We start from the raw sequence: 27786 nt of genomic DNA, 5'->3' as shown, positions 1-27786 counted from the left end.
CCGTTATGATCCAAACTCATGGAATTGATTTTAAATTAATAACTCTTTCCAATTTTCTCTCTATACAAATATTGGAACAGTCACACATACTTTATTGACCTTTGTACATGCAAAAATTTACATGAAGTCTGTATGCTTCATAACCTGGATAATATACAGCATTACCTTTAATAATAAGAAAGCAAGAATAAAAACATTCAATTAAGCTTGTCAGTCTAATTACGAGATAATACACAGCCTACTTCTTGGAATAGGTGGATTTTTTATGACTGTATTCCTTATAGGCTGAATAGAAAATATTTCTATAATTACATGTACTCCACAATATATTTACAATGTCTGTCAAGACACCTTTTCTTCATAAATGTTTTTAATCTCGAGTCTTCAGTGAAAACACATGCAATTACATGTACAGATATATTGCATTACAGTTGGGGTAAAGTGATGGGTAAAGTGATGTAAAGTATATTCTCTACTGGAGTAATTCAGATATTTATTTTCAAATATGGCAGATTTTTTAAATACATCCTAATGGCTAAGTAGGATAGTATACAACATCAAAATTATTTTAACATTCTGTCTACCAGATTCAAAATCTCTTTTGTCAAGACACATGCTTTGGCTGAGTGCTCATTTGTGAAGAAATCTGCAGGAATGGATGGGATGCAAAATCGATCTGGATATCTCATACGAGTATGTTCCCCGACAAGGCCCTGAAGCTGTCTTGCTAACTCGATGAGGTTAGTATTACTTGACCCACTGGCAATTTGGGCAAGGTCATGACTGTATTGCATAACATTATTTCCATCAATGGCAAATCTTGCTGCTTTCAGTGACTTCTCTGCAGCCTGAAATCAAATGGGACAATTTAATTGTAAAAATCCATAATATTCCAGATATCAGCTAATGTAAATAATTGTTTATTCATGGAGTATTATTTTTTCAAGGATTTTGAGGAAGCTACAAAATTAATATAACCATCCCCAAAAAATGGTCCAGATCTGTGAGAAGAAAAAACTCTCTCACTCTAATTCATCTGTCTGGACAATATCATTTCTGTTGCTACTGCACAGCTGAATTTGTCAGTTTGGTAGGAGTATGATGATCCCACAACTGGTGAATACAAGAAAAACTCAACCTCACTGAAGAGTAGGAGACTACTACAGAATGGAATCTACCTTAGCCACCTTCTGAGTGAGTGATGACAACTGGACCCAGTCAGGAAATACATTTGCCTTGGTAGGCTAATGAGAGATGGTAAAAGGAGGAAAAAGTAGCAGCATGTTGAGTGCCACAGTTTGGCTTTCAGCACATCCTCCAAAAATGAATGAGTTAGATAGGCCCATGAGGCAGAAATGGCACAAACCTTATGGAGTTTAATTTTCATGAAAGACACGTCCCTATGAGTAAGGGACTGGTAGGCTCTCTTGACAGTCAAGGCAATCCAAATAGAAATGGAGGAAGCTGACATATCAGTTGAACCTTTAATGGGAAGGATAAAACACTTCCTACCCTTCCTTCTCCCTTTTGAGGCATTACAATTCACATACTATCGGCAAATAAAGGCTTGCTGAATTTCATTCACGGGTGCAAATGCCTTGCTATTATTTTGAAACTGAATAATAATAAGAATAAATAAATAAATAAATACAATTCCATTCAGCTTCATGACAAAAAGAACAATAATGCTAACTGAAATTGCAAGAGCAGAATGATTTGTCAACAAGTGATGACTATAATATGTATATGTACCAAGTATCACATTAATCCATCAAAACCTGCAAAACCAGTGGAGTACAAAAGAATTTTGTCATACACCACATTTAGCTGTGAGACAAACAAGGGCAATAACTCTAAAACAAATTGTGGGAGTAATGTATCTTGATGAAAATGTCCGACATAATTCACCATAATATGCAGCAACTTTCATACCTATGTGACAAATATAGTACTAGTTGCATTCATAAGACTCCAACACAGACTGTGTTCAGATACAAGTAAAAAATAACAATAACTCTCATAACAACTGTGAGCACAGCGATCGATTTGTCAATTATAACACCTTAAACCACATTAGTCAAAAAGTTTTGTTGCAAACTATTTTCATTTATAAAAGAATTACCAAATTACTATTAAAAGCCAAAATTGCAAGTAATTATATACTTTTGTACAGAATAATAATAGTTCTGTTTGTTACTCACAGGTATTATTGGAATAAAGGTTCCCTATGCTCATATGGCACCATTTAAGTTTTATGTGGAATTAAAAAATTTGTTTTTGCATTGTATTTTAAAGGATAGGACCTATAATGTCAGCATATTTACCAAGTAGTCACAAGTCAACAAGCTAGAATACTGAATACATTTTAAAACAATATTTCATTTCCCTAAATAAAAGCATGAAAAAAATGTCATCAGGGACATGATTTGGTTCATTAGAAGTAAAGTAGTTGAAAAGTCATCGAGTGTTTCACACTTATATTGCCAAACACTATTTGGTAGAGGAATCTCAGTCTGAATATGAACAAGTCAAAGCACAAAATGTGTATAAAGACCATTACCAATAACCACTATCAACTACCCAAACAACTTAGTAGTCAACAATTTTACTGATTGTAGAGTGTGTGTGTGTGTGTGTTTGGATTTTTGAAGTAGCTTTAACAATTTTAGTCATATTGCCATGAAGCCTGCAGTTTATAGTGATGTCTGGAACTGGGGCATCATGCCACATATCATGTCCCACCCTGTCACATTATCCTGACACCAGAGTCCTAACACTAACCTCTTAATGCTGAGCGGCAAGCAAGGCTGCTGCTAGTACCATTTTTATAAGTCTTTGTTATTACTCAGCTGGGGTTCAAACCCAAGACCTTCTGCATCTGAGGCAGATGTGCCAATCAATTAGGCCAATGGAGCGGTCCACTTATTATAGAAGGAATATTATGAAAATGGGGAGTTACATACTCTTGTTTTGGGATTTTTTTTACAAATAAACTTGTGTTGGAGAATCACAATATTTATAAGGTCCATCAAATCAGGTGAAAATAGTCACCAAAGAGTCTTTTATTTCACCCAAACAGGCCCAAAAGTCAAAGTTCACGTTGCCTTGCACTGATTTCATTACCACAACCCGACAACACCGACAACAACAAAAATCTTTGTAATGACCTTTGACCTTGAACCTGATTACACAATGTTGACTATGAACACTTATCAAAAAAGAATTTTACAAAATCTGGTGAAAATACATCTGCACATGTAAAAGTCAATGATGTACAGAAACCAATGTAGTGAACTTTGACTCCACAGACATACTACTAGGTCTGGTTTTCAGACTTGTTCACATTAGTTTGGATACATTGGTCGAGGAAACTAGTCTTGAACAAAAATTATTTAGCAAAAACCCATTTGTCTTTGACCCACAATGGGTTAGGACTGAGGTTACGATGTCCCCCCCCAACACTTCATTTAGACACAGTGTAATCAACCTTTACGCCTTTAATGATCCCACATTGGATAGGTTTCTTCTAAAAGTGCAAGCCATCCACAAAGTTTTCTTCAGATATGTGATGTAGAACTAATGTGATTTTGTTGATACCACCTTCTTTCAAAGTGACCCTCACCTTTTGACCTTCTCATTCCAAAATATAAAGGTCTCTTTATCACGCCCAAGTGCAAACCATTCTCAAAGTTCAGGAACTATTGATGCTGGAATAAAGTCTTTGTGCAAAAATAAAATACTTGCAATGGATGGGTGGATGGAAAAACTGATCATACTATGTCCAAGTAGACAGTAATCCACCAAAAACAAATACAGGGCTAGTCATGATAACAAGATTTTGTGATACACACATCCAGTTGTCACAGTAGTAAAAAAGAGCAATAACTCTAAACAAATCTCACAAGTGCAGTGATTTGTCAATATGTACATCTTCAGTTTGACGACCATAATCTGATGATTAATTGATGATCTAGTGTGAGGTGAGATTCAATAAAGCATATGTTAACGCCTTGTGGTTTTTCACAGGAAACTTTGAGGGACAGACCAGTTACAGTTTGGTCCCGTAGTCTCAGATAGAGAGACGGAGGAAAGGAGAAGAAAGGACAGAAGTCACGAGAAGTTGAAGTCTGGGAGCGAAATTGGAGGAGAAGATAGTAGAGAGGGAAACGGAGTCGAAGGAGGAGTTAGAGGAACGGAAAAAAGGACGGAATTAGCGGGAAAGAAAGAGATGAGTAGATGCAAGGACGGGGGAAAATTGAACTCACACTGTAAATCATGGGATGAATTAGGCTGTCACTTGATCGAGGGAAAGACGAGTGATTGGAAGTTATCGTTTTAAAATTATCGAATTTATTAAATTGTTATTGCTTGAATTTCATCTTCGTGTTCTCTATAATTTAACTGTTGGCATTGCTGACTGGGGGCTCAAAGCTGTAAATCTACCTCGTCACTAATTTAACTTTCTAACCTTACGAGCCAGGGTGGAACTTCCATCATAATTTAATTAAAATATATTGGAAGAACCCCAACCCAATGCATGCAAACGTCACATAAGCTAAACTCTGCTTGGCTCTATTTGGCAATATTTCTCTCAATAGTCCATGCCCCTTATTGACAAGATACCTTTGGCTTTGTCCTGATTCCACCACTGTGCAAAGATGTGCAAGAGATGACACTCAAAAACAATGATGCAATGAAGTACAGTACTGCAGATGGAGGATGGCATGACAAATTGTTGTGCTGACATAATTGGATCTGATCCATTAATGCCTTTGCTCTAATGTGACAATATTATGGAAAAAGGTAAAATAAAGAGATAGTGAAGTGAGAATGCAACTTTCATGACATCATCCAAACAAGAATGATTAAGAAAGGCCCAAGATGCAGCAAAAGCCCTTGTCTCATAGGCTTTGATTCTCAATCCAGAGAGATATCTCCTAATGACAGACTGAAAAGCACACAAGTAGTTCATCAGGACAAATTGTGCCATCAACTGTCTGCAGCACACAGTCCAGAGATGCCACTTGGGGCTGCTTGAATAAAAGAGGATGTGTTGCAGTCCCTTGATTTATGCTGGTCGCATTTCTTGTACTGCCACTGCAATTTCCTCAGCCCACAGTCTGTAGCTTCAGTATGGATGAGACTGCATCAGGTGAAATGATCCTGTGTGAGATCTTCCCAAGACTCTTGGTCAATGATGAAGTGTTTTAAGGATGACTTAAGGGAGTCTCTGAAGCATTTCTTCTGACCACCTTGAGATAACTTTCCCTCCTTCAGATTGCCATAGGGGATTTCCTCTAACATCCTGGTGACAAATATGGCCTGCCCATCTCAGCTGTGATTTCATCAGCAAAGTGTAGATCTTTGGAATAAACCTCAGTGTCTGGGACCTTGTCCTGACATCTTATCTACTTCCCCAAGTGAAAATGGTTCAGCATCTTGGTGAGGTATCTATAAACTGTCCAGGTTTCATAGGTTTTCTGAGGACCTACTGACTCTCATATGGGAGCCCTTAATTGATGTGATGCACAAGGTGATTAAACAGAATTCAGGCAGGGACTTTGCAACCGCATCACAGCAGGAAGATGCCCTAATGGATGTCACAGAGTTATATGTTGCCTTTCTGCCTGCATGAGTGAATGATGGATGCGTCTTTGTTTTTCTTTGGTAGAGTTCCTTGTGACCAGATTAACTAGAAGAGTCATGTGCAAGCCTTCATCATTACAGACTTCTGCTGATAACCATTATATGTGGTATGCTAGCCTGGATGAAGGTGAAGTAGGCAATGTTTAGGGCACCTCTTCTAGCCCCTTCCTTGTGCTACAGAGGTTTGTTAGGTTGGCATCCATTACTCTCAAGAGACAATGGAAGTGTGCCCATGAGGAATGTGCTGGTTGGTGGTTGTGCAGCATCTGCTGTGGCTATGTAGCTCAACACATGAGTGGCACTCTTTGCTGCACGTGCTGAACGTGAAGGTTGAGTCTCGTGTGGGTTGGACCTGCTTCTTCTACCTCTCTGATTGCTTTACATCAACTAGCAAGTGTAGCTTGTCCTCACTGGCTTTCAGACCAGTGATGCCTGTCTAGAGCAAGCTTTTTCAGGTGTTGACACTGATGTCAAGGGCTTTCATGTCGTGCTTGCAGACATCCTTGAAGAGATGTGGCTGTCCGATCGACCTTTTGCCAGAGGCATGTTTTGAATAAAGAATGTCTTTGGGGATCCGTCCTTCATCCATCCGCCGTACATGGCCCAGGCATCTGATGCAACATTGGCGAAGGAGTGTACCCATGCTGGGAATCTTGGCACATTCAAGCACCTTGTTGTTTCTTACTTGATCACTCCACATGATCCTGAGTATGCATCAGAGGCATCATATGTGAAAGGCGCTCAGTCTTTTCTCTTGTGAGGCATACAGTGTCAAGATTTTGCTGGCATACAGGACAGTGCTTAGCACACAGGCATGGTACACAGAGATTTTATTGTTCATGGTCAGCATGCTCTTGTTCCACACTCTCTGCAACCTGGAGAGAGTTGTTGATGCCTTTCCGATCTGCTTGTTGAGCTAGCATTGAGCAAGAGGTTGTTGGTGATGGTAGAGCCAAGGTACATGAACATACTGACTACCTCATCCATCACATTTGTTTTCTTTAGGCTAATGGTCAGCCCAAACTCATCCCATGCTTTGGCAAAGCAGTCCACCAGGCACTGTAGCGCAGCTTCTGTGTGAATGGCTAGAGCAGCATCATCTGCGAAGAACATGTCCCTGATGGTTGCTTCACACACTTTGCTCTTTGCCTTCAGTCATGCCAGGTTGAACAGTCTGCCATCTGATTGCATGTGCAGGTAGATCCCTTCTGTGGCCATCGCAAAGGCATGCTTAAGCAGGACAGTGAAGATGCTGAAGAGAATGGGGGCAAGGATGCAGCCCTGTTTCACTCTGCTGTAGATGTCAAAGGGGTCAGACGTTAAACCATTGTACTACACTGTGCCTTTCATGTCATCATGGAAGGACTGGATCATGCTTGGCAGCTTTGGAGGGCATCCAATCTTCGCCAGGATTGTGAAGAGTCCATCTCTGTTGAAAATGTCATCCAGTGTTTACTTTCCATGCAAGACTGGACTATCCCCTATTGTCTCTCTCCTTTGAGGTGAGGATCTAATGAGTGTGTATTCATCATCAGGGGTTTTAATTAAAAACATTATAAGGCAAAAATGGAAAAGTAACAGGCTACAAGTGCATGGGACAACACCTATCACCCCTCCTTGGATCCAGGGCAATTTGTCTGGTGGTGGTGGTGGTGATGGTGTGGTTAGAGTGGCAAACACAACAGGCTGTGTCTCTTGCTGATAAAGAAATGTGATATTTGTTTGAAATAAATATCTTACTCAACTGATTTAAATAAAATTGAAAAATGAAACAAGGATAATTTTCTGGACATTTTTTAAATTTAATTTATTAATTTCACTTGAATATGGTTACATGCAATGATTGTCAATGAAGACTGATATCTGGTTTAAAAGAAAAATGCAAGTTGCCAGGTGATACATGCGCAAGAAGAAAACAAGTAAAATTGAGGTGTTACAATATTTCATGCACTAAAACAACAATAAAATTATAAATTAAAGAACAGTGGACAATGTCACAAAATTGTTTATCTATGTACACTGTAATGCATATGTGCTGAAGTTAAAAATCTAAATAAATTAGACATTAATTTCTATAAGAACTGTAGGAAGTAGACACTATCAACATATGTATGTTTGATATGTCATGGCATGCATGCTGTATGTTGTATTTTATGTTCAGTATGTACTTATATCTGCTGCATTTCAGTCAAACTAAAGATATATGTGCCTATGATGTAGAATTAATGCTTTGTGCAGAAACCATTTTTTCTTTCAGTCTATGGCTCTGGCCTTTGATCTTTTGTCCACCAGAGTGATATGCATCCCCTTTAACTCAACCTGACCCTGAGAAAACTGGCCGTTTTTTAGTGTGCATAATGCCATTGATTTTAAATAAATATCTTTCAAATAATTTTTTGGGTTTTTTTTGTGAATAATCCATATTGAGCTGAGGTTACCAAAAGTATGCAGTGACAAAATCTATGATGATTGTAATGCAGCTTAGAGTTACTTGGCAGATGTGGAAAGAGATTGATTAATGGCTTTGTTCTCAAGGAAAAAATCAAGACTGATACACAAGATACCATCGAACAGTGTATAATGGTTCATTCTTGAACCTCAAACAGCTTTTATGACATGAAAAAGAAGCTAAAGCAGCCATGAAATGTATGCACGTGGTCTTGATCTTTAAGAAAAGACCCCAAATGTGGATGCAACGCATCTAACAGTGACAATGCACAAATGTACCAAATTTCATTACTTTCTCTTAAACCGTAATAAGTTAATGAGTCAAATGGAGATGCTGAAACCTGAAATATTAGCCTTCATCTTAGCCTTGAAGGTTGGACCCTTCACCCACCTACCACTATAAGGTACATGACAAATACAGAAAGAATCCTAATCTATTAATTTCATATAGCTCTAATCTTATAGAATTGAAATGAAATTATTCAGGAAAACTAAAATAATGACCAATGATCTTGACCTTGTAGATTGGGCCCCATGGTGGTATATGATACTTCTTCTAATGAAGTCTTCTTAAATTACAGAGAGAAAGGGACAGTGTCATAGAAAACTTAAAATAGTCACTCATTCCCATCAAGATAGGACCACCATCATACTTCTAATAATAATGTATTTACAAGTATAAAATGTTTATCTCTAAAGCTAAAAGTCTCCAAAGTTATAAGAGTAAAAAAGAAAACGTTATCACAACCATAACATCCTGATCTGTGGCTTTGATAAGACCACAACACATTTAATGCTGATATATTTAGAATACAGTGGAACCTGTCTTGAAAGACCACCCCTTCTGCCAAAACATAATGGTCTCTCATGACAGGTGGTCTCTCATAACAGGTTATAACACTATATAATCTATAAATCTGTACATGGAGAACCTGGTCTCTCAAGACAGGTGGTCTCTCATAGCAGTGGTCTCTCAAGACAGGTTTTACTGTACCAAGTTTCATACCTTAATTTCTAACATCTCCAAAGATATAGACTGCAATGGAAAGCATTATGGAAAGCTCTAAATATTAAGTCATAACCTTGACCTGAAGAGTATATGACCCCCAAAATGGTAGGCTACAAACATTTTAATGATGTACAAGTAATACCAAGTTTCATCCCTTAATCTCAAATATTAATGAGCAAAATTGAAAGTGAGGAAAAACTTAAAATACTTAGCAAAGACATGTTCCTTTAAAATAGAACCAGCAATAGGATATGCAACACACCTTCTTATGACAATGCACATGTCAAGTTTGACCCCTTAATCTCTAACATCTCAGAAATTACAGAATATAACAAAGTTCAAGTCACAAAATAAAATGTAAGCCATCTCTTAATCTTACATGGTTTAAAAGTTACCAAGCAAAAGGATAGTGTAAGGGAAGACTTTAAATATTGAGCTGTGACCTTGACCTTGAAGACAGGACCCCCAGTATGGTACCTTCTAATAATGTTGTAGAAGTATAATAAAATTCACTCCATTTAAAATGGATTTAAAGGTGTAAAGTGGAATGTGTAATGGAAACTTAAAATCCTTTGCTATACCCTCAACCATCAAGACAGTACCCACAATAAGGTACACTCCACACCTTCTAATGATGATGTAGGAGTATACCATGTTTTCTCACTTTGTCTCTAACAGCTTTTGAGTTATAGAGCAGGAATGAAAGAGTGACTGATAGAAGGACAGACAGGAGAAATGTGGAGACTATATTCATTGCCTTTTGCAAAAAAGGCTGGCAACAAATGATTTTCCAATTAAAATCAATGATTTTACAAAATGTTTGTATTAGACTGAGGAACTGCAACAGTTTACCATAATTCTCCCATGTTATACTGGCATTCCAATTTTAAATAATGTTACAAATTTTTCAGGCATTCTAAGTGACGATATTAGTCAGCAACTATGTGAGAAAAGGATTTCAATATTTCCTTGCATATACATGTACTTACCTGATGACACTGGTAGCAAACCCAGTTGTGCAGTCTAAGAGCTTCAGCAGTTTTGAGAGTTTCTTTAGCTGCAACAAGGTCCAACACTGCTTGTTTCTGCCATCGCTGTGCCTCTCTGGGTTGAGGTGATGGCTCAGAAGAGAAACCTGAATATGAGAAGTCTGACTCACTGTAAGATTGATACTGATGTCTGTGTTTCCTGGCTCTGCTTCCCATTGAATCAAAGAACGAGCCCCATCGACTATACCATTGCTGCGATGATTGCTTGGAATTACTTCTTGTTCTGTAACTTCCCGTTCGTTTTGAAGCATTACTTCCTGTTCCTTTTGAAGCATCGTCATCATCACTTTCACTGTCCTCAAACTGCCCATTTTCAAATTTGTGGATTAGATGTTGAATATACTGGAATACTTTGGTGCACAATGTTTCATTTCCATGATTTTTGTCTGGATGCCACTTTAAACAGAGGCGTTTGATAATTTGTCGCTTTTCTGTCTCGTCTTTGGTCCATGCATCCTTCAATGTTTTCCTAATTATGCATTTTATTTCTTTCAACAGATTAGATGACTCAGCTTTGGATGGTGAAGTTCTTAACACAACACTTAGATTGTCGATATCCCTTCGTATAAATCTGTACAAAAACGTTGCCATGACAGTCTTTGTCTCACTTCCAAGGTCAATATCATACTTTGAATCTATTTCTGAAGAAGACAAACTGGAAACAACCTTTTTCAACACCTTGGCAAACACAAACACTGGGCTATCATTTTCCCATTTATCTTCAATTTCAAAAGCCACAATTTCCCCAATGTCAAACATAATAAAACTGTTGTCAAGCATGGCATGGAATCTCTCAGGAACATAAGCTCCTAATTGTGGAATGGAGTCCATTGTCTGAAAACTGTATCTGTCAGCTGTTTCATAACTGCATATTTCAGCTTCATCAAGAACTGTTGCAATTCTCTCTGGAGAAGTGACACACCTAGCAATGGCCATTAGATGTTCAAATTTGCCACGTAAAAGCTTATTAGCACACATGTTTAAAATTTTACTAATTGGCGACTGCAATTTTTCATATAGTTGTTGTTCACTACAAAGATGCACAGTGAAATAGAGCTTTTTCTCATTTTTTTCTTTATTTATTTCAGTCCAATAAACGTTGTTCTCCCTTGTTCCATTTACTTTCTGATCTCTAAAATATAAACATGTTGAAATTGCTTGGACATGATGCACGGTGGTATTAGCAAGATTTGATCTCACAATTCTCTCTTCAAGTGTTGCATTCTCATTCTGTAACAGTCTCATCAGGCCTATCAAAACTTCTTTGGAGGACAGGAATCTTTGCAATTGTTGGGATTTTTCACTATAAACAAGAGACAGATTTGAATACTCCAGGTCAAGTTTCTTGGTTACAATCTTTGAGAGAAAATCAGGTCTCCATTGATTTGGTAATCTAAACAGTGTTTCTCTCTCATTTTCAACCTCTATTTTTATTTGCCTGAAACCACAGAAAAACACCAAATTCTGACAAGCTTCAATTTTCTTCCTGTACACATTGTGGTCTGAAATAATCAGATCTCTTGCATTCGCCAACGACCATTTTTCATTTGGCAAATACAAGATATCTACCCTGATAATTTGGTCTCTTCTGTTGTGTGCACTAAGGCAAGATAGTAGTCCCTTGACTGCATTCTGAACTTTGCTCTTTTCGTCTGGGAGAAGTTCATTCATCTCACATTTTTTATGAATTAAGTTTAACACCTCTGCATAGTGATTTATATCTGCCCTCTCTGTTGTTCCAAGGCAAACGAAGAGTTCATAGAAGGGACCATATTTCATGGGATACTTAAAAAGGTATGGTCTAATTTCATCTCCTTCACGAATTACTTGAGTGGCCTGAACAAAACAATGTCCATCAGGAACAAAAAGTATTGGTGTTTTATACAAGCGTTCCCTCATTACTTTTTCTTGCATACCATATGTCTGGAGAAAATTGTAAATATCTTTCATAATTAGGTCAATTTTATCCAAATCATAACAATTTCCTTGTGATTGGAGGTCCTTCTGAAGAACTTCACATATGTTTTGTGTATGGGTGATCACATCCTCCAAGCGAGGTTTAGGGAGAATGTTTAGTGACAACTGTACATTTTGGGATATTGGAAATTTCCAATCGGGTAGTATTGGGCAACAAGTCCAAGCTAAATTTGCATATTTTGAATAAATGGAACCTGAAAAGGCAACTGGACACTTCCGATTCTGATGTTGTCTAAAGATATTTCCAAGAAAATGGTCTACCTCATATGGTGGAATGAATGTGATGCATGAAACTCGGTGCAAAATGCTCTCCTCCATCAATTCTTCATGTGAAAATAAATGTTCACATAAAATCTTTGATTTTCTGGCAAGCAAATCTGGCAAAGAATTTGATCTCTGGTACTGACTGGAAAGATCTTCTGCAAACTGGAAAAATTGATCAGCAGTTACTCCAGATACCATTCCTGCCAGTTCCATAAATTGTTTCCATTCTTTACTTTTGAAAGGTTGTGGGGGAAATTCATCATCTTTGCACATTGCCTTGAATACATCTATAAATGGACTGACAAAGTCACTTGCCTTTCTCCTTGCACAACCTACAGGAATGAAATCCCATTGTTTCATCAAGGAAATTACTTCTTTCTGTTTTTTGGTATAACCATTTTGAGCATGTTTCAACAGAATACAATCTCTTATGTATTCCAAATGTGCAAGCTTATTTTCTTCAGGAACATAAGCAAAGTTTGGAATAATGAACTTACAGTAGAATTCCTCGTGTGTTTCAACTTCAGTTCCAATACTCTTTAGAAGCTTAGACAGTTTTTCAATACTTTCCAGAAAACACACACCCAAACCGGACATAAGTTGATTCAAGCCATCAACTGGAATGCAAGAAGGTGATATCACTATCTCCGAAAAGTTTTCTAAACTTGAAATTCCCCCTGCACATGTAACAAAGAGGGGAAGGGATTTCAGTGACTTCATGTATGCAGTGTCATTAGACATCTCTGGTCTCTCCATTTGCTGACAAAAGTACTCCAAAATCACTATGCATTCATCCCTAGACAAATTGTTTTTTCCAAGACTGCTTTGTTTATGAAAGCATAAACCTTTCAACAGATCTGCAGGTCTATTTGTTTGTGAAACTAATGTCTGTATTATTTTGATACCCATCTCAAACTCCTTTGCCAATTCAAATGTGCATATTTTTGGTAGGGCCAGTTTCTCAAGGACTCTCTTTAATTCTGGATTTTCAATGTTGGTGGTATCAAACACAGTGAAGGACAAAAACAAAGGAACCAAATAAAACTTTTCTGAATTATTTTCCTCTTCTGTTGGTAAAAGGCACCAATTTTTGTGCTGCTCAAATTCGCTCTTCAAAAACTCAAGTACTGAGATGTCATTTATTGATGGAAATTTTTCCTTAGTCTGGACACTGATGAACTCCCAAAATCTAATTATCCATTGCTTACTCGGAAACTCCTTAGTTGAATGGTTCCACTCAAGGTACTTTTGTTGTTGGAAGATATCAGCTGGAAGCGTGTGTTTAAGTATAGCCATGCAGTGCTGAATGTCAAGTTTTTTAAACACTCCTGTTTGCCAGATATCCGTTGGACCGACAAATGGATTTTGAAATTTGCTCTGGAAAAATTTGACTAGCTCTTTATGCAGGAACTTTCCAGCACACCCTTTGTGTAAGTCTGAAAACAGTGAGAAATATACAGGGTTGTCCTTTGAGAAGACATGTAGAGTATTGTCATTTGCTACAAGAAGGGGTAATCCATCCAGTTGTTCAATAAAGCTCTCACTTCTGGCACAGTAATACAGAAGACTCAGTACTCGTGACATATTTTTCACAACACTTTGACTGAGATCATTTCCAGTGTCTGACATTATGATTAAGTGCTTGGTACTGAATTGTAATTTCAAAAATTTGATTGCGCTATCTGGTGTTAAGTATGAAACATCCAAGCCAGAATCACACATTGACCGATAAATTTCAATATTACTATGAATTATCTTCAATCTCAAATCTTTGAGTACAGTTGTTACCAGCTGAAATTCTGGCAAAGAAGTATCATTAGTATGGGAAAGGTTTCCTGAAATAAGAATTTCCATTGCTCCTGGAATATTTTCTATGTCAAAGTAACTTGGAAACTCTTGCTCGTTTTCTGTGAATGGTACCCATGTTATTAAACATTCCTTCCCTTTGTCCTGAACCAATGGAAAGACATCTTCTTCATTATTTATGATGTATCGATATAAGCATTTTGTAAGTTCTTTCAAGTAGTCGCCCTTTGCATTTGTGACAGATGGGAAAAACTTGAAGTAAGAGGTCAGTTGGCTTTCTAAGACTATGTTTTGTACAACATCATTTGGACAAGAGTACCTTCTCATGCACTGAATGAACCTAACATAGGCTGGACTCACTGCATGCTCCATAAGCAGTGAGTTCCATGTTGTTCTGACATCCATTTTATCCTGCCAGAGGTTCCTCCTACCTTCATCATCCAATACAAAATGTCCATTTATGTGAACTGGTAACCCAGTATAAACTGGCAGGGGAAGATTGCAGAAGGCTTGCCCTACTACAGAAGGGGGATAGCCTAAAGATGAACGAAGCCCAGCTACTCCACCTATAGGTAAATGCTTTACAAATCCTGCATTTAATTTCAATGATTCAACCATTTGACTCGTACAGTTCCCAAATCCAATGTCTTGGAAGACATGCCATGTCTGTGATACCCCTCTGGTGTCTGTTATGTTTAGAATATAGTCTGTTTCATGTTTGGAAAGCAAAGCATCAGTCACATTTGAAACATTTTCTTTGGCATGCTGGAAAAATACAGTGCGTTTTTCCATATCCTCATTTGATAGACTTGCCTCCACTCTATATTCCATCTCAACTCTTCCATCCTCATTTACTTTTGAAAAAACAATCTTTGTGACATTCTTGACAAATAGAAATGCAGCAAATATTTCCTTCTTGAAACATTCCAGTACTTCATCCATTTGTGAAGTTGACATTATGTTTTTTGAAATTTGTGAAACTTCAGCCATCTGTTTATTTCGCAAAGGGAACCGAAATATTGTGCCATTATCACTTGAAAATATTTCATTCTCAAGATAGCCATCAAACACATCTGAGCAAGATTCCCGAATCTCCTCCAATTCAACATATTGCATTCCTGGGTGTTGAAGGGTGGCCTCTGGTATATACTGACACATAGGATCAAAGAAACACAATGTTTCACCAGTTTCTGGACCTTTTGTGAGAAAGGAAGGTACATCTGTCAAGTGATAAACTACATTAAATCCAACTCCATATTGGCCTGACTTGAATCTGTCATTCCTTTTGCTACCAAGACCTAGTTTCTGGATTCCCTCTAAATCAGCTTGAGTAAATGAGCTGTTATTATAGACACACAGAGCTGGACCTTGCAAAGGAGCAAAACATTCATCAAATATCTTATTTGTTCTTAACTGACGGTAATCTTTGATGAAGTGTACTTCAGTTGCATTTGCATCATCAGCATTCTGAAGCAATTCTTTCAAAATTCCAAAGTCAAGAGGGTATTTATTTAAAATCCCATTAAGACGATTCAGAAGATCTTCATGCTGACCAAACGCAATCTTCCTGCTGCAGTTATGCAATACTTGCTTCCTTTTTGTTTTGATTCCAAGTGTTTTCCCAACATGTTCTGATATCTCAGGATGTACAAAGCTCATTTGCTTCCTTGATGTGATAGCCCGATCATCAAAACACAGCTGTGATACTGGTGTTAAAACACCATCACTATCCAGTGCAATAATGTTCAAATTAGAAATGGTTTCATTTGTTTCACATAATGATTCAGCCAGGCAGTGGAGGAGATTCAAAGCAAGTTTCAATTTTTGTTTTGGAAGTTGTTGATCTTTCCATTCTTCTTTCATTGAACCAAGTACTTGACAAATATCAACAGGCGGAATAATAGACCTCACTCCAACTGCAGAATAAAAAAAATTGTAACGGTCAAAATCTCTGACTCTGTAGAACTCTGGCTTGCAGTCCCAATTATGCTGAAAATACGCACGGTTTGGTAGGACAAAGTGGTCATCAACAAACACAACCGTAGATCTTTGAAATTTAGTCAGTCTTTTTCTTGCCCATTCTTCTGAACAAATTCTGTTAAAATATTCATAGATATATTTGCAAACTTGTTTGCTATGTCTCAAAATTTTTGAATCTCCTTGTTGCTCTTCCAGGATTTTTGAAATTTCCAGTAGCTGTTCTTCAATCCTTTCAAAAGTCTCCAAATTTGCCTCAATTTCTTGCAAACCAAGTTTACGGCAAATTTGTAATGTATCGAACTGTTCAACACTAACATCCAGAATTAATTTGGAGCAGGATATAACTTCCTTGCTGTGATGCCATTGTGAAAACATTTGGTCTGCTCTAGCGTAAGTAACTGACAATTCTGATTCTTTGCTGTACATATATCCGCCCTGCTTCAGCTCTTCCTCGGCTTTCCATTTAAAAGGCCATCCTGATGGTTTGGGCATGACTGGAAGAAAAGGAATTTTGCTGATCTTGGACAATGTCTCATCTTCTAGCAATTTTTCTCTCTGGAGCCTTTCAAGGTATCTGATTACAGCTCTGTACCTTTGCATTGATTTCTGCGTGTCATTATTTGCTAAGACTGAAATAGACTGACATCTATCTTCAAGCAGCTCTGTGCTTATTTTTGATGTCATTATGCCCCAATCTTCAAGTGCATCTAAAACAGCTTTTGTCCTGAATGTTTCAACTGGAAATCTTCCATCATCATTTGAGAACATGTTAGCAATATCTCCTTGTGGATGGACCAGTTCCTTTGGCACTCGTAAATCACCATGTGGTTCTGTTGGTATGCAGGCTGTATGTCGTGCTTCCTCATTTATGTCATTGTCTCTTTCTCTGAGGATATACAGAGTCATTTCATTTCTCTCTTTCTTCCGATTCTTCCAAAATTCTGACCTAATGTTTGGAAAGAATATATCTATGATGAAAGATTTTCGTGTCACAGTCCTTTCTGTGATCTGCATCTTGTGGCTTTTTGCAATGAGATCACGGAGTTTTTCTGGAAGATTAATGACAACATCAGTTTTTTTCTCCTTGAATTGTGAGAGTGTTTTCAGTGATATTTTGCATATATTCTTATGTGTTGTAAGTAGTTTGTCCAGGAACAGACAATTTGAAAATCCTGCCCAGCCACCTTCACCTCTAAATATTTGCCAGTTTTCAGTCACTAACTTGTTGTAGAATTGTGTCTTCAAGATTGAGATGAGTGAACATGAACCAAATGGCCATAACTGAAAGCAATCATAATTCACAGATATATCAGCTGTCTTGCTAAGATACTTCAAGAGATGTAAGTATGCACTACACACTGCATCCCCCAAAAGAGCATCATTCCACTCGCTTTCAACACTCTTATTTTCATCCTGTGTGGACACTCTTAGCTGCTTTCTATCTGAAGTTACTGCAAATGTGGCATTGATATGGACAGGCAGTGTGGTTGTCAATGGCAATGGAAGAAAGCAAAAGAAATGGCTCTCTTTGTAAAACCCCAATGGAGACTGATTAACACTTCTTGGCATGATACAGCTATTTTCATCTTTATGAATCAGCAATGCAACAGCTCCAAGTGGTACAACACCTTTCTTCAGCTTCCCCATTAACTGCAGACACTCATTTTGTCCACTTGTCCATGAAATCAACCAGTCAGTCCCCACATCACCTATTATTTTATGAATTCCTTCTATCACTTGTGAAGTATGTTTTTTGATTGATGTTCTTATGGAAATCCTCTGTACTGATTCAAATGGATTGGTACTTAAAGATATGCTGTTCTTGCAAAGTTCTGCCATTTGTTGAAGCACAGACTTCCTTTCTGGCAAAAAAGGATCAAGAAGGGACTTTTCAATGGTATATAACAGCTTCATCTTGATTGGATCTGTACAGTCTTTGGGAAGATGGAATAACTTCACCTTAAGAACATTCTGTGTGAACAATAATATGTTACCTCCATATTCCATTAGCTTTTTCAGCAGCTCAATGCGATCCTTTACCAAGTATGGATGTGGTTTTATCTCACTTTTGCTGGTAGTTCTGAATGGAAATCTAAATAAAGTGCCTTTGTATGGATTTTGAGCATCCGCTCTAAGGGTGCATCCAAAGATATTCTGAAATGGTTTGAACTGATGATCCAGCCTCTGAAGAAGTTTACGATTTTTCTGTGAAGCAAGATTTATTCTCAGCCCTGGCCTTGGTCCTGGTAATGCTTTTCCCAGATGGGTCTTGTGAGGATCAAAAATAACTATGTCATGACCTGTGACTAAACTTGGGACATCAGTTAGATTGTACACAGAGCAAAACCCTAGTCCAAACTTTCCTATCTTTGTTGTGTCATTGGCTTTTGTGGCTCCACTTAGTTGAGTGAGATTTTTCAGGTCTTCAGAGGAAAATTCAGCATTATTATAAGCCCAAAGAGCTGGCCCTTGACATTCAGCCATTCCAACATCTAACAATCTTGTCAGGGCATCATGATTTTCTCGCTCATCATAAAGAAAACACACTTCTGTTGCACAGGCATCATCTGCATTTTGTATAATTTCTTTTGGAATAGAAAATCCATCTGCATACCCCTCTTCCAGCAAGTTATGTATCCTTCTTGTCAATGGCTCTTCCTGTCCCCATTCCTCAAAACCCTCAGCATCTGACACCAGATTCTGTGAAAGGGATTTAATTCCAAGCTGCTGGGCAGTTGTGATGGACACATCTTTATGGATGTGAAACAGACCCTCTTCCTCACTATATCCAGCTTCACAAAGCCATGTTTGGTCTGATGAGTATATACACTCTGTGCTTGGTTTTAATATCAATTGGGAATCATCTTCTGTCTGAACAGGAAACAATATTTTACAACCTTCTTCATCACTCAACTGGTTTGCAAGTTCTTTCAGAATTTCAAGGATTCTTATTATTAGTTGTCTGTCGTGTTTTAGTTCATCAAATGTGAATGGACTTTTACTGATATTTTGATATTTTTCATTCACTTTCCATTGAATGTCCAGCAATACATCGGCTGTAAGATTGCAGTGGCACCCCATCCACTCAAATAATCCCTGATAATGTGACAGTTCCGCAGGCAATCTATACAGATAGGGTCTGAGGTTCAAGTCTGCACTCTTGTTGATATATACATTTCTTGGAAATGTAAACCCTTCACCATGCCATATACAGGGAAAACTTGGTTTCTCCATCTCTGTTCCAGAAATGCTGTACAACTTATTCAGTTCGGTATAAGTATCCAGTACAAGACGAAGCAATGTGGGTTCATCATTTTTTTCAGTCAAATGCTGAAGGTGTGCATACACATTGTGAGCTGGTGGACTGGTTCTCCATTTGAAATAATCAGCTAGGGCAGGTAAATTTTCACAATCAATAAGTGCCATTGCTGACCCAACACTGCCACTATACTCAATACTTCTGATTTCTGTTGGCTTGCTCAGTATAGTTGCTTGGCCATACCATTTTAGGACTGTAGGGTAACCATTAACCGGAGAGGTTTTATGGTATATGCATTTCAAGTTCTCTATGTGACATGCAAGTGGTATTCCATTTATCTCTTGGAACAGATAACCTGCATCATTTACAGTTTCCATAAATTGTTTTGCCTTTCTGCACAAAACCTTTGCTTCAACCTCACCATGGCTGGAAGAGTCCAATACCTTTGCTGTTTCCAGAAGATCTGAGGCCCGTATGTCTTGTTTTAATCTAAGTCCAAGATCAATCAATGCTTGCCTTCTATTACTCTGAATTATGGCTACATCAATTGGAAATCTATCTTCATTGTAGAAGAGTATCTTCAAATTTTCATCCCAAGGATCAAATAGTTCATCTGGTTTACAGAGTTTCAAAGCAGAATTTCTTATAAAGGAGATTGATTTTGCAGTACTCATGATCTCTGTGTATTTTTTATACAGACTGATATTGTCAACCAGGTAGGTCATGAATGTTGTAACATCTTCTAGAGAATAACAACCTTCTTGTATGGCTTTCAGCGTCTTTTGCATTAAATCTTCCATGCTGACTCTTTCTAAACCAATCAGTGAAGCAAGGTTTTCTCCAGCATTTTCAGTTGCAATCAATCTACATGGAAACTTCACTGGAAACTCACCAACAGGACACTGGATTCCTATGTCATCAGCAGCAACTAACCCCATATTTGTTGTCCCATGTAATGAATCTCCCTCTTGGAATATTTGCAATTTCCGAACAAACTGTCGGCAATGCTCATTCCATTCAGAAATCTGTGACTTACCAAGATATTCCAAAAGTTCATTTCTGCTTGATGCTGAGGCATTCCTGTTAAAATGTTCAATGCATTTGAGTTTCCCAGATTTCTGAATACTGGTAAAAATATTCAACACTGAGGCCTGAGTAGGTTGTCCAATATAGGCCTGTACATGTTCAAAAGGAATGAATGTAGTTAGTGATGAAAGCACTATAATGGATAGATTTTTCAAAGCCTCACACATATCTTCTGTGAAGGATGACAATCCAAAACCTTTTTGCAAAAGAAGGTTGTCTTTCAACCGATAGAGTTTGAGCAATTTGACATCTTTCCAGCATTTCCCCTCCTCCAAATGTGGTACAAGTGGTAACTGTTCTATCAGATTCAATGGAATTTTGTTCTCGATCAGATATACCCATACTTTTTCAATCCAAAGATGGTTAACCAGTAGGTTCAAATCTAACGTACGTATCTCAACTGGATATTTGTTTCCAAAGTGTATCTGAAATGCCTCTTGAAGGAGATTTAGCAATGTTGTGTCTGGTTCAAGTTGATAAAGCTGAAAAATTTCTGGAAAAAAATGCAACTTTTGGCTAGTTAAAATCATTTTATATTTTAATACAAGTGTAAATATGGAAACCTATATTGAGGATTTTTCATATGTATACCTATGAATGTAAAATATACTTATCTTTACAACATGGCAAAATCCAACATGCACTCTATTACACTCATGCAAACATTCTGAGGATGGATCTCTTGCTAAATTAATTCAACTATTAACGTTAAGCCAGATCTTGTGTATAAATTTGATACACTTTTACTCCATTATACATTACCCAAATAATGTGCATGCAAGGGAAAACAAAATGTGGTGAATCAAATGAGTTACAAAATGGCATAGCATCCACTGACTGTAGTGATGCCCTAATAAATTTCATGATTTTATTCGACTTATATGTGTACCTACACAGCAATCAAAAGTAATATATGAAGACAGGCCATTTTCATTATGAATAAACATTCTTTGAAAAACGTTTGGAAGTTCTTGAAAACTCATTGAAATGTCCTAGTCACCTTAGTTGAGCTGTGTTGAGACAGTGAGTGTGGTTTGTTGTTTATGACTAAGGAGTTTCGTTTCAGTGATGGTGAAAGAGATGGAGAGTGATATGCTATGATGTAAACATCATAGCCCATATCAATTAAGCTAGTTGTTATATATTTCAAATTCAAATTAGAGATAACATGAATGTGCCAGGTATCAGAAATACCCAGCTGATGCTACGTATCGCATATCTGAACTTGAATGGAGGGAGGCTGATCATTTTTTGATGATGTGGCGGTAGCCGTGGTAGTATGGGCACTGGAACGTGCAGGCAGGCGATAGTTGTCATATCTCGCTCAAAGAGGTCCTAGGTTTGATACCAAGCAGAAACCCAGTAAGGAGCGAATTATTGAAATTGCATGTTCAGCACTAGGGTGTCAATATTTGTAGTAATATTTTTAGTAATCAATGTCCCTAGATTTGTCAACCATTGTGATTTTAATATACATGCTCGTATATAATATGTATATATATATATATATATATATATATATATATATATATATATATATATATATATATATATATATATATATATATATATGTATTTAGTCTTAAGAGTAATTCTCCTTAGGCCAGTGTTTGGAGTAATGCTACATTACTTCCGTATATAAATAACTGGTGAATAAAAACAAACACAAGCAATACTCGCCCTGATTGAAATGTAGGAGACTAAATTAGTTAAATGTTGAATGAAATTCCCATTTGAGTCATGACGATTAGGCTCACGAGTAAATGTCTTTGCTTTGGTGGGATAAAGAATGCATATAGGATGAAGAGAATGTAGTGTGAGAGTACATCACATCCTCCAAAGATCCATAATTTAGATAGGTCCATGAGGCAGCAATGACCCAAACTTCATGGGCATCAACTTTTATGAAATGCAGGCCCCTATCATATCAGAAAGGGACTGGTAAGCTCTCTTTATACCTAATGCAGTCCATCTAGAATAGTGGAAGCTGAAATATCAGTGGAACCTTTAATGGGAAGAAAAAAACAATTCCTACAATTTATTTACCCTTTTTAAAGATGCGAAATAAATATGTAAATCCCTAACTGGACATGAAAGTCTATCTTGATCATCCCCAGTACAGATATGCTAAGGATCACAATTGCAGCAAACAAAGGAATCTGGGTTTATGCTGTTAAAAAACCTAATTGGCAATGTAGAAAAACCAATCCATGATTCTCAATGAACCTGATACAGCCTGCTGTCCAGAAAGGACATGAAGCTAGCTCATTCCTTCATCTTGCATATGCTGATCTTGCATATGCTAAGGCTAGCAAGAAAATCATCTTTACAGTACAATTCCCAAAGAATGCTTTACCCAATGGCAACCATTGGAAATTTACTAGGAGACTAAAGGATGCAATAAAGATTCCATTTTGGAAAAATCTCTGAAGTTGCCCAGTGAATGAGGTTCCAAGCCTCGATGCAGAAAGAAGGTGCATGATTGTGTTATTCCTTGTTTCCTGTGAAACGTTATCAATGAATGGAGGAAACCATCACACAATGACTTCTTATTTAGTGGACCCATTCCTGAAGGGATAAGAACACTGCCATCATTTCCATATTGGTGACATGGTGGGTGGATTCTTCCTGGCATCAAAAACCCTGAAGAATCAGCTTTAGATTAGCTGACTACCTTGAATATGATGTATCTGTTAACAGGTAGGATTGGGGTTTGGATGTGCATGGGGACCACAGGTAGAAACTGGCCAACAGTTGTCCACCAAGTCAGGTTATGGTGGAATTCCTCACCCTGAGAAATTGGAGCACTCCAATAGTCCTTGTGTAGTTTCTACACTGCAAAAATAAATTGGAGAACAGGCAAGTGCAGACTGCCTAGAGGAGCTAGGTCTGCTGAAGAGTTCACAGTCCCCAGCAGATAGTAGGGGAAAAAAGCAAATTGACAACACAGTATTTACTTTCAGAGCCTCCAACTGGGACATGAAATTTTCTACTCTGTCCTGGGGAACAAAGATTCTTTCTCTGTTCATGAGGAAATTCATCCACAATTAAAATAAATCTTGAAATGGAATTTCTCTGTTTCTCTATATTTTTTAGATGGTTTAAGTGGGTTACATTATGGTCCTACAGCAAAACAGGTCTGGTCTAAGGGAGTCTAGTCTGTTGTTGGTATCAAACAATCATCAAATTATTGGAGAATCAGGATAACCAATCGCATTATATGGGATGCAACTATTCCCATTCTCCAGTTAAAAGCCCTGGGTGTAGAAACTAGGCCAAATGACAGAGCTCTTAAATTTGGAAGAAATCCCCATTCAAATAAAATCAGAAGTACTTCATGTGTGGAGGAAAGATAACATATTATGCAGATCAATGTAGACAACCCAATACACAGTCTTATGGTATTCCTGACTGAGGTTGTAGTTTCCATCTTGCATAGTTCCTTCATCAGAAATATTTCATTGGTTGCAGGAAATTCTGGCCTAGATTGCTGTTCATTGGTCATTTAACACTCTTTCTAATGCACTGTTCTGAAGAAGGAAGTGAACCTCTTCCTTTAAGTGAACCAGAAGAGTGCACGTGATCCGGATTGTTAAAGTAGCTTTAACAATTTTTCAGTCATATCGCTACAATGTCTGCAGTGACACAGTTTATAGTGATGTCTAGCAATGGGGCATCATGCCATAGATATGTAGCATCATATCACATTATCCGGACACCAGGCTTACCAGACCAGTCCTAACACTAATGTCTTAATGCTGAGCATTTAGCAAGCTAGCTGTTAGTACCATTGTTATAAGTCTTTGGTATGACACAGCTGGGGTTCAACCAACAACCTTCTGCTTCTGAGGTGGATGCTCTAACCACTTAAGGTACCAGAGCAGTCAAACCAGAAGTAGATTGAATTGGTAGAAGAACATGGGGGACCTTACTAGCAGAGAACATCCAAAAACTGAAGCCGGTTGATATATTTATGATAGAAAGGACACATTAAATAACTGCTTCTCCAAATTAAGCCTCAAAAAAGAGGTTTAGCTAGACACCAACAAGAACCAATGGAAGCGGCAATCTGAAGGAGAGAAAGCAAGTTCCTATGGCTGTCTACCCTAGTCCTTAGGAAAGGGATCGGGTCCATGAACTTCCTTCATCTGCCCATTCAGTGCCCACATACCAAGGAGGAGCTCTGAAGTGGGGTTGTTGTTTTGATTGTGCCTGTGAAGCTTTCAAGAATTTAGACAGTGGGTGGATCCTGTGGCAGTAATATATGATTTTGTGTCTTGGCCAGTGTCAAGGAGACAGGAGAAGATCCAAGGGACCAGTGTTGTTGGTCTTTCAAATCCCAAGTAGCCATGGAGAGGATGAATGGTATTCTAAGAGAGTCTTGGCCCCCACCCCCAGGGGTTGCCTTCAGAAGGTTGTTATTGTGCACTAGTTAGACCTTGGAAGTGTCCATCCCTGTGGAGGCAAAGGCACTCCATTGACAAGACCATGGATAGGAGCACTGCATTCTTAGAAATTTTTGCATCTGCCTCGACAATGATGAAGAGTTGTTTTTAACGGGTCGGCATGTGAGTCTACATTACTAGTGACTTAGTTCTTTGCTGTACAGACTAAATGTTTTCACTGGAAGGCTAGCCCAGGATTGGCTTTATGCTTGCATCACTTCACCATCCATGGTGTGCCATCAAGTGGGTCAGAAAAAGATATTAACCTTATAGCTAGAAGCAGCTAACCAATGGTTGCAGCATGGGTGGCATGAAGTGAGAGACCACCCCTTACGTTTACAAAGTCTTGGTTCTTGCTAAACCTCTGAGAGCAGAGAGAGCTCCTTAATCATATCCGAATGAGGAAGCAACAATCAATCTGATCAAGAGTTTGACCCAAAACTTTTTTCAGAACCTAATAGTTTGGGACATGGGTCACTGGACAAAAGGCAGTAAATCTCATTTACGACTTTATTGAAAGATCAGCTCTCATCCTCCTCCACTGCCTTAATGGACAGGTATGAGGGGGCAGGGAACCCAGAGGGAGGGGATACAACATCCTCCTGTTCTGTACCAAATTCATGTTCATCGATGAGAAACCTATCCGAGGCTAACATTGACAAAAAACCTGTGTTTGATAACTGAGCACATGATATGGATGAAATAAGTAAGTATAAAAATAAAACAATTCATAATAACAGGTAGCATGACATATAGTGATTCATCAAGAACAATAAAATGAATCATCACGAGAGAATAACTTTCAATTTATGCAATAACTGAGAAAGTTAGACAAAATACCTGCAAAAGTAAAATTTGAATTGCTAAAGCCTTGTGAAGGGAGAAAAAAGTAGAATAAAATCCCATGCTGTAAACAACATGAATGTAACAAATACTAATAGTTCTCAAGAGAGCCTAAATTAATAGAGAAAAAAGGTTGAATAGTACAAATGTTTACAAAAGAAATTTAGTAAATTCAAGTTTTAACTGATGACAAATCTTTGACATAAGCAACATAGAAATTACAGCGCTGTGACCGGAAACAAATGAATGGCAAGTACACATGGGTAAGTGTCCATGGGTTGTCCCTAAAGGAAACAAGTGTTCAGTAATTTTTCTGGTTCACTCTAATGGGAGGACAAAATCTTGTCATATGGTGGGGATATTTTCCACCTGCAAATTTACCAGCTATTTGCTTTTTGACTCTATTTTCATTAAGGACCATGTAGAACATGTGATGAATATGAAAGTCTGTGAAGTTTCATGGCAATCATTCAAGTAGTTTAGGAGGCAGTGTAACAACAAGCAGTGCCAAAGGATGGCCAGATGACCAATGGACTTAATGTATTTTAATGCACTACCTGCTACTACTGCATTGCTGAATTTACTAGTTATGAGGCTGATGATATAGAAAACTAATATACTTCTCTTACAGTAAAAGAGTAAGTTAGATGTGACAAAGGTCAAAGGTAGAAAAAGGTACATGAGACTGCCAGACGGCAGCTCTCGTGACATCATCAAAAGAGGAGTGGTCCAAACAATGTAACATTGTATGTTGGACTTGACCTTGTCCAAAATTAAGTTCATTTCTGCTTGATCTGATTGACTTTTTTATTTTATTCTGTGTAAACAACTAATACATAGCTAAATTATTCTCTCTGTTTGGGCTTAATATCAGGATCATTATTAGAAGAAGAAAAAAATGTGTTTATTTGGGTCTATGTTTTGGAATTTCCGGAGTGTAATCTGGGTTATGGTTTTTATTTTGTAAACATCAGGTTCATTCTAGAAGGTTATTTTCCATTAGGTAATGTTTTTTTTTAAATAGAAAATACTAATTGTGACCTGAGGTCAAGTAGAGAATTTGTATAATCTTGGAGCAGAAAGGATTGTTTGATTCGTGCTTTAAGTCTTAGCGCAATCAAGTCACATTCTGGGATGAATTTTATTTCTTCAAATTACTGAACTCAAGTGATTAGTTTCTCTGGAAATACAAAAGTGATAAAATTCTTAGAGATGTTCACTGGAATTTATAGTGAATTCAAACCTGGAAGTACAATACTGTGATTCAACAAAAGACTGCTGACACATCAACATTTTATAAGCTACAGCAGACATCATCGTCTTCAGTTTTTGGATTTATTCTGGGATTTTACTGAATTTAATTTAAGACTTTATTTACTTGGACTTGTGTCCATATTTCTTGGATTATTTTTGGATTTAATTCATAATACCATTATTTTTTTCATTTTCACTTTCTATTCCAGGGAAATAAATTATTAATTAAATTTTACAAAGTTTGTTGTCTTTCACTCTTTTCTGTTACATATTTTAAGAGCATAGACTCGTAACTTTGTTTTTGAAACTTTTATTTACCTGGTTTTAGAATGTTATAAATCCCAGGTATTATTTCACATTTAGAAATCTTTAGTGAAACTAACAACCTTTTTACAATGTCATCTAAAGTAGAAATCTTTATTTCAAATCCTATCCAGGAACAGTGAGACTCCTTGAAAAAGAATAAATTGCTTCAGCTTGCCAGAAAATATGATCTTTCTGAGGCAAAGACTTCTTTAACGAAGCAAGAAATACAAAATGTTTTGGTCCAATATTTGGTGGAAAAGAATGCTCTGGATAAGAGTGCTTTGGATTTGATTAGTAAGTCTGTATCAGACTCTAACATAAAAGTAAATGAATTAAAATTAAAATACAAGACGGAATCAGAATTAAGAAAGCTGGAACTTCAAGAAACACAGATGTAGATAGATAAAGAGAAAA

At 37.5% G+C, this 27786-nt stretch overlaps 2 protein-coding genes across 2 annotated transcripts in view; both read right to left on the bottom strand.

Moving 5' to 3' along the window:
* Window positions 1–563: 563 nt before the first annotated feature.
* Window positions 564–23565, bottom strand: LOC149786365 (sacsin-like). Its single transcript, XM_089975927.1, has 3 exons — window positions 23482–23565; window positions 10093–21006; window positions 564–848 (listed from the first exon to the last, which is right to left on the bottom strand). The coding sequence occupies exons 1-3, from the start codon at window positions 23563–23565 to the stop codon at window positions 564–566; spliced, it is 11283 nt and encodes a 3760-aa protein (XP_089832053.1).
* Window positions 23566–25490: 1925 nt separating this feature from the next.
* LOC149786364 (sacsin-like) overlaps window positions 25491–27786 on the bottom strand; it is a 61828-nt gene continuing 59532 nt past the window's right edge. The window contains exon 9 of the mRNA XM_089975926.1: window positions 25491–25618. Coding sequence (XP_089832052.1) covers window positions 25491–25618 — 128 coding nt within the window. The remainder of the gene's footprint in view (window positions 25619–27786) is intronic.

Source organism: Sinohyriopsis cumingii, chromosome 12, assembly GCF_028554795.1.
Source record: "Sinohyriopsis cumingii isolate HCF-2022 chromosome 12, ASM2855479v2, whole genome shotgun sequence".
Classification (NCBI taxonomy): Eukaryota; Metazoa; Mollusca; class Bivalvia; order Unionida; family Unionidae; genus Sinohyriopsis; species Sinohyriopsis cumingii.
Note: the sequence above shows the minus strand (reverse complement) of the source record. Positions and strands in the feature narration are given on the sequence as shown.